The 14,546-nt window shown below is 39.3% G+C and overlaps 1 protein-coding gene across 1 annotated transcript in view; it reads right to left on the bottom strand.

Annotated features, from left to right (window-relative positions):
- Positions 1-7,269, bottom strand: part of ARL13B (ARF like GTPase 13B) — a 68,181-nt gene extending 60,912 nt beyond the window's left edge. The window contains exon 1 of the mRNA XM_082839949.1: positions 6,937-7,269. Within this exon, the coding sequence (XP_082696075.1) occupies positions 6,937-6,995 (59 nt within the window). The 5' untranslated portion in view covers positions 6,996-7,269. The remainder of the gene's footprint in view (positions 1-6,936) is intronic.
- Positions 7,270-14,546: the final 7,277 nt, after the last annotated feature.

Genomic DNA, 14,546 nt, shown 5'->3' with positions numbered 1-14,546 from the left:
AATAGAAAAACAGCAAAGGGAATCACTGGGAAATTCTCAAAAGAAGAAATACAAATGTCTAAGGGAAAAAAAAATTTTTTTTTTGATGTTGGGGGTAGGAGTTTATTAATTTATTTTTATTTATTTTTGCTGTGTTGGGTCTTCGTTTCTGTGCGAGGGCTTTCCCCAGTTGTGGTGAGCGAGGGCCACTCTTCATCGCGGTACGCGGGCCTCTCACTATCGCAGCCTCCCGTTGCGGAGCACAGGCTCCAGACACGCAGGCTCAGTAGTTGTGGCTCACGGGCCTAGTTGCTCTGCGGCATGTGGGATCCTCCCAGACCAGAGCTCGAACCCGTGTCCCCTGCATTAGCAGGCAGACTCTCAACCACTGCGCCACCAGAGAAGCCTGGGAAAAAACTTTTAACCTTACCAGTAATCAAGAAAATAGAAAATAAAAGCAGATAACATTTCCCCCATAACCTGGAAAAAATGAAAAAGTGATGGCTCCTATTTTTTGAGGAAAAAAGCACTCTCTTAACACTGCTGGTAGGAGTAGAAATTGGTTTAAAAAAACAAGAAGCCTTTCTGAAGAGCAATTTGGCAATATATATCACACACCTTAAACTTTTTCATATCATTTGATCTAGAATTCCATTTCCAAAGACACTTATATAAGGATGCTCACCAAGGCATTGTTGATAACAGTAAAAAAAAATTTAAACATCCTAAATATTTAATAACGGGAATAATTAAGAACACTTTGGTGAATCTATTCAACACATTACTCTGCTGCTATTAAAAATATGTTGAACGAAAATATGTAATGATGTAAAATGATGTTAATTATACATTAAGGCAAAATAAATAAATAAAAAGCTATGAAATAGCACTTGATTTTCTCATTATTGTTTAAAAAAATTTACATGTATGTAAGAGATTCTACACCAAAATACAAAAAATGGTAATCTCTGGTGGATGAGATTGTGAGTTAACTTAAATTTGCCCCTTTCTGCTTAACTGTGCTTTCAATGTTCTACAATAAACATGCATTACCTTTAAATAACAATAAATATACATTACTTTTAAATGTTTTAATTTTTTTTGAATTTTATTTTTTTTATACAGCATGCTCTTATTAGTTATCTATTTTATTAAATGTTTTTAAATAACAGCAGCTCCTGTCCACAAGACATCCTGTATGACTAGGCAAACTGAATAAACATTACAATACATGGTAAGTAGAGACCAATACAAGAGGCTAATAAGCAAACACAATGCAAGGTAAAGAATCTAGGCTGGAATTCAAAGAGTTTCCTGAAGGAGAGAATCTCCCAAGTGAGATTTAAGTATGATTAGGAACAGTCAAAAGAGAGAAGGGCATTCAGGGAGGAATGGAGGGACTAGAGAACTTAAATACCCCAAATCTGGAATGACAGGAAGAAAAAGAATGGCTTATGATGAGTCCATATAGCCAGGCTCAGGTCAAATTGCAAGTATTCTGTAAGTAATGTTTGCATGTTATCCTGAAGGCAATTAGGAAAGACTTAAGGTTTAAAATCAGCTGCATACTAAAAAGATCATTGACAGTATGGAGCATCAATCAGAGGGGAACAGTGGAAAGTCTGTCAAAGAGATCTGGGAGAGAAATAATGGAAACCTTATCTAAAATGGAGCAGTGGGTATGCAAAGGCTGAAAGAGTGCAAGACACACAAATCGTATTAAGTAGGTATAAACCAAAGGATTTGATGATTTGAGATAACAAAGCACAAAGAGGCGTGCAGGATTCCTCTTGGCTTCTGATGTGGGTAAAAGGAAGGCAGAAGCAATTCGGCATGAGAGAAGATGTAAATTCAGTTTTGGATGTGTTCGGATTGAAGATTCTGTGGTAACTGGATATGTAAGTCTTAAGTGGTGGATGAGTCTTTGTGTTGGAAATATGGACTTGAGAGTCAATGTTGAGGTGGTAGCTGAAGTCTCTCTATATGGTGCGACTGACCATAATGGGAGAATATGTAGAAGAAGAAAAGAGAGTTGAAGACAGAACCTGAAGCAAACTTGGGAGTCAGATGAAGAAAGGCTAGGTGGCAAAAAGAGATAGAAAAGGAAAGAGGCGGAAAGGTGAAAAAATTTTTAGTTCAGGAAAAAGAAATAAGAGAATTCCAAGAAGAGAGTGATCTTAAGTGTCAACTGATGCCAAAAGATTGAAAAGCATCCATTGGATTTAATAACCAGGCAGCATCTGGTGTAGCAAGAAAAACTGAAGGGTCTGGGTGAAAGCCTTCTACTGCAGGAAGTTAAGGAATGCTTGAGAGGGGAGGAAGCTGAGAAGGTACCACTCATACATTGCCAATTGTTAAGTGTGGAGTAAAGGGAAGGAGGAAGGGTAATGGCTGCAGGGACAGGGTTGTTTAGGATGGTAGACACAGAATAACAACCTCCCAAAGATGTCCACATCCTAATTCCCAAGCCCGTGACTATGTTTTCTTACGTGGCAAAAGGAACTTTGTAGATGTGATAAAGCTAAAGGATCTTGGATGGGGAGCTTATCTTGGAATATCCAGGTAGGCCCGATGTAATTACAAGAGTCCTTCCTTATAAAAAGGAAGCAGGAGAGCACAGACGAGAGAAGACATTATGATAAGACGTTATGATGTTGGCTTTGAAGATGGAGGAAGGGGGTCACAAGCGAAGAATGCAGGCAGTCTCTTTCTTTGCTGGAAAAGGCAAGAAAAACAGATTCTCCCCTAGACCCTCCAGAAAGTATGCAAGCAATCCTGCTGACCCATTTTAGACTTCTGATCTCAGAACTGTAGGATAATAAACTTGTTTAAGTCACTAAGTTGATAGCAATTTGTTACAGCAGCATTAAGAAACATTTAATTTGGTTTATTTTTTAGGTAAGAGAGGCTTGAGCATGTTTACGTACTAAAGGAAGAACAGAAGCGAAGCTCTGAAGACAGAAGAGAGAGAGATTTTGTATTTTTGATGATAAAATTGGACAATAAATTTTTGGATAAAAGTGTAGGTTTATTCTTGTATCCCAGAAGTTCTTTCTGTGATCTCTGACTGAATACTGAACCCCTAAAGTTCCCAGGAAATGGGAAGAAATGGAATTAAGTGCACAGGTGTAAGAATTAGACTTGGAAAGAAAAAGGAACCCTTCTTCCACTAACAGAAAGAGAGCAAAGGAAGGTTATCTATACTGATAAGTATAAAATGAATTGAAGAAGGTAACCTACTAATCAGCATTTATCTCCTAAGATCAGGGGTATTATTTACTGAGTAACTACTGTGTGCAAAGCATCAAGTACTGGCATACATTTTCTTTCTCAAAATGTTGTAAAACAAAAATTATCCACACTTGACTGGGGGGAAAGTGCCAAAACTCCTAAGATTCAGATGCAAATCTGTTTGACTCAAAACACTATATTGAGAAATCTGGCAGACACCACAATAACCAAGTGACCAAGGTTAACAGCAGCAGTAATAAGAGATATCAAAATCATGTACCCCTTGATACGATGTACTGAAAAGGACATTTCACCTCCATGGTATTTCCTTTACCCATTTATGCAGCAACATCTTTGTAAGGGGTATTCTACAAAACAATTGACAGGTACTCTTCAAAGTCTCAAGGTTATGAAAGACAAGGAAAAACTACAGAACTATTATAGATTGAGAGAGAACAGAGACACAACAAAGCAATGTGGAATCCTTGATTAGATCCTGGACAGGGAGAAAAAAAGCATTAGATGTTAAAACGAGTGAACTCAGAATAAAATCTATAATTTAGTTAATAGTACAGTACCAAAGTTAATCCCTTAGCTTTGATCACTGTATTATGATCTCAAAATAAAAAGTTAAAAAAAAAACACTACAGTGCACTGCTTCTACAGGAGCAAGCCACTTATCTGTGAGTATAGCTTTTAGTCTATTCAAGGTTAATTTTACATAGCTGCAGAGCCTACGTTAGGTTCTGTCTGGTGGTTAACAATAGCAGATACAGTGTTCCTGAATTCCCTAGCATCCTGGTCTGACTCCTGACCTAGACTGGTACTTTTAACTCTTGACCTCTGACTCCTGCCTTGTCCCTATCACACGTTCTGAACATGCCATCTAATCCCTGATCCCAGTCTCTAGAATAATATGCTCGTTGGGAGAGGATCTAAGTGAGAACAGGTGGGTAAATCCAAAGGGTGCAGTATACAGTAGTTAAGTCAGCAAAGTAATCTCAGAACATAATGTATTAATAATGATCATCTTCTCTCTTACACACACTCACTTCTCACACTTACAAACATATCTTCATAAAATATAAACGTGGGGGACTTCCCTGGTGGCGCAGTGGTTAAGAATCCACCTGCCAGTGCAGGGGACACGGGTTCAATCCCTGGTCAGGGAAGATCCCACATGTCACGGAGCAAGTAAGCCCATGCACCACAACTACTGAGCCTGTGCTCTAGAGCCCGTGAGTCACAACTAATGAAGCCCACGCGCCCTAGGGCCCATGTGCTGCAACTACCGGGCCCACGTGCTGCAACTACTGCAGCCCGCGTGCCTAGAGCATGTGCTCCGCAACAAGAGAAGCCACAGCAATGAGAAGCCCACACACTGCAAAGAAGAGTAGCCCCTGCTCGCCGCAACTAGAGAAAGCCCGCGCACAACAAAAACCCAATACAGCCAAAAAATATATATGCATATATATGTATAAAAACGTGAAGAGGAATCTCAATAAGGAACAGCACAGCCTAAAACTTAAAAAATACAGAACAAATACCTAAGCGCACAAAATTTGATATATTTTTTTAAATCAGCTTCCTCACCTCTTATTTATTCCAGTAAATGGACTACTTCCTTAATATTTACTTAAGGATTTGCTAAAGAGTAATCAAACTACATAAAATATTATGCAAATATTATTCAGCCACTATTATGAACCAGGCATTGAACAAAGGTACTTAAAAGATAGGTGTAACCCAATTTGTTTTTAAGTCCTTTGACAGTTAGCTCTATCCAACATTGAGAGATTTTACCCATGTCCTTCATATTATGCCATGATCTAGATCAGTGAGGTCCAATAAAAATACACTGCAAGCCACACATATAAGTTTAAATTTTCCAGTTTAAATTTTCTAGTAACTGCCTTTTAAAAAATGAAAATAAAAGGTGAAAATAAAGTACATATTATATTTTATTTAATCCAGTATATGCAAAAGTTATCATTTCAACATGTAATCAAACTGAAGAAAAGACTGATAATTTACCTTTTTCCCTTCTGCATATTAAATCTTCAAAATCCACTTTGTATTATACACTTACAGCATCTCAATTCTGACTAGCCACATTTCAAATGCTCAACAGCCACATGCAACTAGTCACTACCCTATTGGACAGCTCAGATCTTGATGCTACTACTTATTAAAGAAGAAAATAAACTGAGTTATAGGGTTAAATTTCAATTCTGCTTTATTAATCAAATCCAGTTATCTGTTCTACTTGGAAATCAATACATCCTCTGTTCTCTGAACTCTGTCTTTTCTTTAATCACCCCAGAGACTATTATACTATAGCTACTGGGAGAAGCAAACACAAAGAATGATAAATTAAATTGAAAATCCCTTTGGAGCGCAAAGTTTTTGAGTGTTTTTAGTTAAAAGGACACATGCTACTACTGTGCTCTCTTACAAAAATAAAAATATATTTTTTAAAATATAAAAAATATATTTTTTAAAAACCAGACATAGAGAAAAACATAAAGGGCCATCTATTATGAATAACCCTCCCATCTTAGTAGAGACTGGGCAATCAGACCAGAACATGATTAAAACAAATTAAATCAGAGTCTACACACCCAAACACATCTTTGACTCTTAAAAGTTGATCACATCACTTATATCTAAAAGATTCACATCCATTTAAGAGTTAATGATGGGAGAAGAATTCAAAAGTTTCATTTAAAGCAAATTTCCAAATATAGGCATATAGTTTTCCTTATAAGTGTAACTTTTCAGAGCCATTCTTTAAAGGATAGTTCACCCTTATGGCAAATACTTATTTGAAATGCTAATGATTGAAAAACCCAAAACTTTTGCTATAATTTACCCTTGGCCTAATTCTAAAGTAGAATTATAAAAAATCTACATTATTTATAAAGACCAACGAACTTAAGGCTTCTTTATTGGTTGAGCAGCTCAATTTTAAAAGCATCATTTTCACTGACTTCTTCCTAGCATAGTGCCTGGCACATGGTATTTTCTCAGCAAATGAATGAATAACAAGTAACAGGCTCTAAATATTAATACATCTAGCATTCAAAATGAAACATCAAGAAGTGGACTCTTTCAACTAAAGTGCTTAATCTCATATAAAAATTGAAGCTACACTACAGTTAAGAACACTTTCCATCAGTTATTCTCATTTAATACAAAACTCCTAAAGCATAAATACTATCATTCTCATTCAATATGAGGAGGATGGGGCCAAAAGTGGTTAAGTCATATAATTATTAAGTAGTGGAGCCAGATTTCAGGTCCAAGTTCTCAAACAAAATGTGTGTGTTGGGAAGGGGTTTGTGGATGTTATGAAAACTATATTCCATTCTTCCCTATTAAAAAAAAAATTCCCATTACAAAAGTTTCAGAGGAAAAATATACACAATTTTTCCACACACACACACACACACACACACAAAATCCACAACTTTTTAAGAAATTAGGACCCATTTAAATTATAACAATAATAAGCATTACGGATGAGAACTTAATTGCAACTAAATATTAAGTCTACGTTCTCCTATCGCTCCCTGAGGGGATATATCAAACTGGGAGGGAAAGCATCCCCTGCGGCCTGGGAGACTCGTCCAGGCGCAGAGAGGACAGGCGGCGCCCCGTCCTACCCTTGGGGCGCAGCTGTCCCCCTCCCCTAGGAAGACACCCGGCCAACCGTTTCCAGCCTACCTGACGGGCTCCCGCCACCGCTTGAACCAGCTGCAGCAGTTGGCCATCAGACTGAACATCCCAGGCCGCTCCTCCCGCCACCTCCCATCCGAGCCCGGAGCGGAGATGGGCCGCTAGTTGTCCTGGGCCGAGTCTGGGGGGCCGCCGTCGCTGCGACACGCCCCTGACGAGGATGGGCCCGGAGGAGAGGCCGGGAGGGAGGTAAGGGCGGTCAGTCCGAGAACCAAGGCCAATAACCGCGCCGATCAGCGAGCGGAATATTGCGCTCCTCGCGCAGGTACAGCGAGGCCAAAGCCGCAGTTTCACAGACCCGGGAAGGGTTTGCTGGGCCGACCAGAGAAAACCCCCGCGTCAACGTGCTGACGTTGGGAAAGCCCTCCCCAAGCACCGCCCATGCACTTCTCCAATCATCACTCGACGGCCCGCCTCAGAGGGCTCTGAGTGGCTAAAGCGGCCCGGCTCCCCGCCCCCGCCGGAGAGGAGGGAGGGAGAAGGGGGAGTGGTCTTGAAGACTGAGGGGGAGGGGGAGCTGAAGGTGGTTCTCGTAACTAGGCAACGGAAGCGTCTAGAGACGAGTTGAGGCATCTCCGACAGATCTTAGGCTAAGACCGATCTGCATACCCATCCAAACTGTGTGAGAGTGCTGCTCCTCGTCTGTCTCCAACCCCAACTGAGATCCAGAGATCTCAGCTCTTGTGCATGTTTTGTTTTGTTTTGTTTCATGAAGCAAGGATGAGGATCCTGTAGAATTCCAGCCAACTCTGGCTGCACAACTACAGAAACAATACACTGGGGCAATTAAGTTAAGAACGAGGGGAAAACTCATTTGCTAACTATCCAATAGTTCAGATGAGAGTGAAGTTTTAATCTGTATAACGTTTATTGCTGTTTGTTACATAAACTGTGAAATGGAAATTTATGATATTTGTTGTGTGTGGGGTTGTTTATAGAAGAAATAATATGCTCATTGTAGAAAGTGTGAAAAAGGAACAAGATGAAGAAAATAAGATCTCACACTCACCACCCAAAGATAACCAGTGTTAATATTTTGATGTATATTCTTTCCAGGATTTTTAAATACATAGATTGCTAGCTATTTGGTTTCTGCAAGATGGAGAGCACGATCTACTGGCTGTTTTGTAACATGCTTTATTTTATTTAAAGAGATATGTAATATCTGCTCTTCCTTTATATTGTTTGGAAATAAGTAAATGACAAGTACATTCCTATAGAAAAAAAAGAATGCATTATATGTAGGGACCCGTGTGTCCATTTAGTCTCCACTTAAATATATATTTTCAAATCCTGGTAAAAGGAGAGAGGGCGCTGGGAAGCCCAGTGTATCCACGAGAAAATAATGGTTTGGGATTAAGGTAGATCTAGTTTTAAAATTATTTTCTGGGCTTACCTGGTGGCGCAGCGGTTGAGAGTCCACCTGCCGATACAGGGGACACGGGTTCGTGCCCCAGTCCGGGAAGATCCCACATGCCGCAGAGCGGCTGGGCCCGTGAGCCATGGCCACTGAGCCTGCGCGTCCGGAACCTGTGCTCCGCAAACGGGAGAGGCCACAACAGTGAGAGGCCCACATACCGCAAAAAAAAAAAAAATTATTTTCTGTCTTTTACTAATTCATGTAACCCTAATTCAAACACATATACATCTCTTACAGCTTACTGTCTCTGAACTCAAGTACCCTATCTGTAAAATGACAATGAAAGTACCTACTTTGCAGGGTGGCTAAGGTGATGAAATGAGAGAAATAAAGCTCAGGTGCAATTTCTAACAAATAATAGATAGCAGATTTTTGAAGTTGGTGTCACCTGTCCCATAAATATTTATGGTATATATCCCCCTACCTCTGTCTCCAAACTGCTAGGGATCTTGTTCACTATTCTTATTGTCCTGCCTTGATAACTTCAATTTTCTTTCCAGTTGCTCAAGGCTGTATGACCTCAACTGGTTTTCCTAACTAAACCGGCCCTTCCTCATCAGTGCTAGACTGTCTCTGCCCAGACTGTCCTGTCCAGACACTATAATACCTCTGTAACTACATTTAATATAGTTAACTGTTCTAAAATTCTTTCCTCCCTTGGCTTTTCACAATTATATACTCTTATGGTTATCTTCTGATCTCACTGGTTATTCCTCTTTCATCTTCCTATATGTATTCTCTAAGATTTGACCTTATCCCTCTGCTTTCCCTTTTAAAAAACATGTTCTCTTGGAGGGTCTAATAACTATTTCTGTGTCTGAAGAGCCCTACTACACTTACTATCCTTGAGCATTTCTGGAACTATACTCAACCCCTGTTCTACTTCATGTCTTCCTTAATTCTGTTAGTGATACATTACCAAACATTTCTGGTACCAACATATAGTTGGTCAGTTAGTTAACTAGCTGACTATTAGTTTTTCAATATATTAAGTGGTTTGGTAGACATATGTGCTGCTTACTATTTCCAGTCCTCTTTTTCACATGTGATAGTTATTCCCACATTCACACGTGATAGCACATGTGATAGTCATTCCCACCTTCTTGAAGTCATGGGACCTGCTTTGTTCAGTGAAATGTGAGTGTAGTGGTTATATCACTTCTTGGTGAAAGCATTTAAGAGCTGGTCCACAATTCTCCATGTTCTATCATCCCTTGCAATGGTAACTGTGGAAGCCTACTTTAACTCTGAAGTACTACAATATAAAAACAGCATGGGGCTTCCCTGGTGGCACAGTGGTTGAGAGTCCACCTGCCGATGCAGGGGACACGGGTTCGTGCCCCGGTCCGGGAGGATCCCACATGCCGTGGAGCGGCTGGGCCCTTGAGCCATGGCTGCTGGGCCTGCGCGTCTGGAGCCCCGTGTACCGCAAAAAAAAAAAAAAAAAAAAACAGCATGGAATGCTGAGCCAACACATGGAAGACAGCTGCCTAGAGAGTCCTGTAGTAGACTTCCTATGAGCAAGAAATAAACACTTGTTTTAAGCTGCTATAATTTGGTGGCTGTTTGACTACAGTACAACCTAGTTTGTTCTGAATGAAAAAAACAATCTTGCTGTCATCATCCTAATTAAGACTCTTGTTTCATCTCCCAGAGATTGTTGAATTTGCATCTTAAGTGTCACGTGGTTACTTTTTTTCTCCAGTTTTATTGAGGTAAAATTGACAAATAAAATTGTAATATATTTGAAGTTGTACAATCTTATGCTTTGATATATGTGAAAATGTATGTATACGTATATGTATACATTGTGAAATGATTTCTACAATCAAATTAATTAACACATCCACCACCTCACATAGTTACCTTTCCTTCTTTCTTCTTTTTTTTTTGGTGAGAATTTGCTACTCTCTTAGCAAATTATACTGTATTCAATACAGTATAATTAACTATAGTCACCATGCTATAGGTTAGATCCTCAAAACTTATTCATCTTATAACTGAAAGTTTGTACCCTTTTATCAGCCTCTCCTCATTTCCCCACCCCTCAGCTCCTGAAACCACCATTCTACTCTCCATTTCTACGAATTTTACTTTTTAAAAACTCTACATGTAAGTGATTACATGCAGAATTTGTCTTTCTCTGTCTGGTTTATTTCACTTAGCATAATGCCCTACTGCCATACATAAATGTGCAACATAGATAGATAGATTTCACATGTTCCTTATCCATTCACCTGTTGATGGACACTTCGGTTGTTTTTTCCATTGTTGGCTCTTGTAAATAATGCTGTAATAAATTTGGGAGTACAGATGTCTCTTCAAGAGAGTGATTTCATTTCCTTTGGATATATAACCAGAAGTGAAATTGTCAGATCTGCTAACTGGGAAATAACGTCACAACATAACAGCTGTGAGTTGAGTTTTATTCAGGACTTACTGAGGACTGTAGCCCAGGAGACAGCCTCTCAGATAGCTCTGAGGAACTGCTCTGAAGAGGTTCATATATATATGAATTTTTTGGCTGGAAAATACATGTAGTCAAGCATACATCTTGGTAAAAGATTACTGCTAATCACATAAACATATATCTCCAGTTAAGGATTTTAGTGCTTGTCTATGTATAGGAAGATGCAAGAATCTGGAGTCGTTGAAATTCTTCCTTAGATACACTTCTTAACTATCTAGGGGCCCATAGATCCAAAACACAGACCACTTTATCCTGAATTCCTTTCAGCATGTATTTGTAAGTCAGTGAGTGTAGTGGCTAATGACTTGATCCTTGTAGAACTGGAATCGTGGGCAACACTCCATGTTTACAGATCATATGGTAGTTTTATTTTTAATTTCTTGAGAAACTTCTGTACTGTTTTCTATAATGGTTGTACTGATGTGTACATTCCCACCAACAGTGAACAAGGGTTTCCTTTTCTCCACATCCTCGCCAACACTTGTTATCTCTTGTATAAATGTTACTTGGTTTCTAATCTGATCCATTTTGTAAGCATTTAACAAATAACATTCTTAAAGTACAACCATAAAAATCACTCTATCTAAAGCAAACAAACAAATAAAACAAGACAGGTCCTCAATGCCTGTGATTTAACTACTTTAGTATTTGTTTGTTTTTACAAAGCAAATATTAAAAGATTATTGTAGAAAAGTAAAATACATAAATCAGCAAAAAGAACATGATCCATAACCCCATGACTGAAAATGATCACTGTTGATATTTGGGCATAAATATTCCCATATCTATATAATATATAGATTATATATATATTATATATATATATTTTGGCTGTGTTGGGTCTTGGTTGCTGCACATGGGCTTTCTCTAGTTGCACCCAGCAGGGGCTACTCTTAGCTGCGGTGCACGGGCTTCTCATTGCGGTGGCTTCTCTTGTTGCGGAGCACGGGCTCTAAGCACATGGGCTTCAGTAGTTGTGGCATGAGGGCTCAGTAGTTGTGGTGCATGGGCTCAGTAGTTGCAGCTCACGGGCTCTAGAGCACAGGCTCAGTAGTTGTGGCACACGGGCTTAGTTGCTCCGCGGCATGTGGGATCTTCCTGGACCAGGGCTCGAAGCGGTGCCCCCTGCATTGGCAGGCGGTTTCTTAACCACTGTGCCACCAGGGAAATCCCCTCCCAGACTTATATTGTTAAACTGAATTTTGTTGAATGTTTATGTACCAGTCACTGATCTAGGCACCAGGAATATAGCTGTGAACAAAACATTAAAACATTCCTGCCCTCATGGATTTTACATTCTAGTGGTTGTTGACTGAAAAAAAATGCACAACGTGCGAGTTGCAAGTTAGGTTTTATTGGGAGCAAAATGAGTACTATAGCCTGGGAGAGAGCATCTCAGATAACTCTGAGGCACTGCTCCAAAGAGGCAGGGGGAAGGTCAGTATTATATATGACTTTAGTGAAGGGGGGTACATGCAGTCAAGCACACATTTTGGCAGAGGCTTGCTGCTAGTGACGAGGACCAGATGTCACTGTTAATGATTTTTACCGCTTTTCTAGATATGAGAAGATGCAAGAATTTGGGCTCATAAAATCTTCTGAAATTATCTAACTATCTGAAGGCCTGTTCTGTCAGTTTTTCCCAGAGGACAGAGTGCCTCACTCCTGATTACCCGTAACTCTTTTCAGGTGTGTGTTGAAGGTCAGCGGCTGCAGTGACTAGTGATTTAATCTTTGTAGAGGCAGATGGCAAGTGCCAATTTTTAGTTGGCATGGTGGAGAGAGATGAGGATGCAGGTAATAGACATAATAAGTAAATGGGACAATATACCAGTAGAAGATTATATGGAGAAATGTAAAACTGTGAGGGTGAGGGAATGGGATTAGAATTAGGACTAGGAAAAGGGATTAGATTAGCAGTTAAATTTTGAATAAAATTTAACTGCATATTTAAAAGTATACTGAAAACAAATTTTGGCCAAGTGAAATTGACCAAATGTTAATCAATATCGAGCTAAAGGCAAAATCATCTTCACAGAGTGAACTTATGCAATAAATTAAAAACTTGAAAATTTTATCCAAAGATGTATTATTAAATTTCATTTTAAACATTTCAGGGTATTGTTTTTCAAAGTTCAACATTACAGTGTAGGTAGGACACATTGACAACTATTGTTAGCACTGTGATGTACATTTGTAGTCTTAAAATGACTTAAAACTTCACATTCAGTTGGAGTCTTTGAAAGATCAAAGATTTTTCTTTTAGGTACCTTGCATTTCTCCAACATTTATTTCTTCATACTCTTTATATTTTTTAATGTCTGTATGGGAGATGATTTGTTATGAATGCTGTTGATTCATGATTTTGGAAGTTTTCCCTTGTGAAATTTTGAGAACTCAAAATTGATATTCTACTTCTAATTCTTCCTAACAAGTGAGGAAAGACTCATGGCCTAAATGCATTTAAATATTCAATAATTAAATATAGTATTTAAAGGTCGTTTTGTTTTATGTTCTGATTACTAGCCCACCGAACAATTCTACCAAGCTTAGAATTATATTTATAATTAAATCATTTGGGGTGGGAATAAAGTGGTGAATAGATTGACATGTAGATTCAGACATAGCAAGAAGGAAGAGAATTTAAAAGAGGGAAGAATATGGATATATTCAACAATTCCTTTGCAAATTTTCTTAGAAAAAGTGACTCTAATATCAACTTCCATCCACCTGGATCATAAAACCACAGAAAGCTAGAGCTGGAATACACCCTTGAAAGATCATCAGCCTATTGACTTTCACTCACACACATAGGAAATCAATTGATATTGTTCACTGGGCAGAAATACTGGAATGATAGTAGTAAGTGTGCCTTAACTATGTGCTACTCTTTAACACACTAATTGCTTCACGTGTGTTATCTCTTTAAATTCTTCTGTTAACACCGTGAAAACCTACTACTATCTCCATTTTACGGATGATACAACTAGTAAGCTGCAGAGCATTGCCATTTGAATCCAGGCGGTTTAGCTCCAAAGGCAGCCTTAAACGTTAAGTAACATATTTCAAATGCGCTTGCTAAGCACAAAAAAGCAGAGGTAACATGCAAAAACCAAAAACGAGCTGTTTGAAGGTGATAGAATTTGATACATTCTCTTTTTTCCCCAAACATTTTTTTTTGCTATAGTTCTTTTACGCTATAAATTCAAGAACAAAACAAAAATGTAGACAATCAAAACTATCACATTTGATTCCATTATCTCTGTTCTCTGTAGCCTTCCTAGAGTTCTCATTTCGCTTCTAGGTTTTGGTTAACATCTTCATCCCCAATGTCAGTCTCTCAAGATGTTTTCCTTCTAAGCCAGGACACCCCGACCTCTGAGCCCTCAAAGTATACTTGGCCACTCAGCCTTCCACTCCGGCTCGCTGGAGGTTGTGTTTTGCGTGTGTGTGTGTGTGTGTGTGTGTTTTACTGCGTTTGCTTCCCCTTTTCCTTGGCAAACTTCACGTTCCGGACACCGAAACGAAACGCTGGAGTTTGGGAAAGGGCGAGGAGGATGTCTCGACTGTGTTTACTAGGCCTTCAGCGCTCTCCCTGAGCCCTGCCCCCAGCTCCGAAAAGAAAAGCTTCCAGGAAATGTCCTTGTTATCACTTCCCCGTCGGGCTGGGGGCTGGGAGCGGGCCGTCCCCTCTGCCCCCGGCTCTGC

Source organism: Leucopleurus acutus, assembly GCF_964270905.1.
Source record: "Leucopleurus acutus genome assembly, chromosome: 5".
Taxonomy (NCBI): domain Eukaryota; kingdom Metazoa; phylum Chordata; class Mammalia; order Artiodactyla; family Delphinidae; genus Leucopleurus; species Leucopleurus acutus.
The sequence above is the reverse complement of the archived record's forward strand: the minus strand, read 5'-3'. Positions and strand labels throughout refer to the sequence as shown.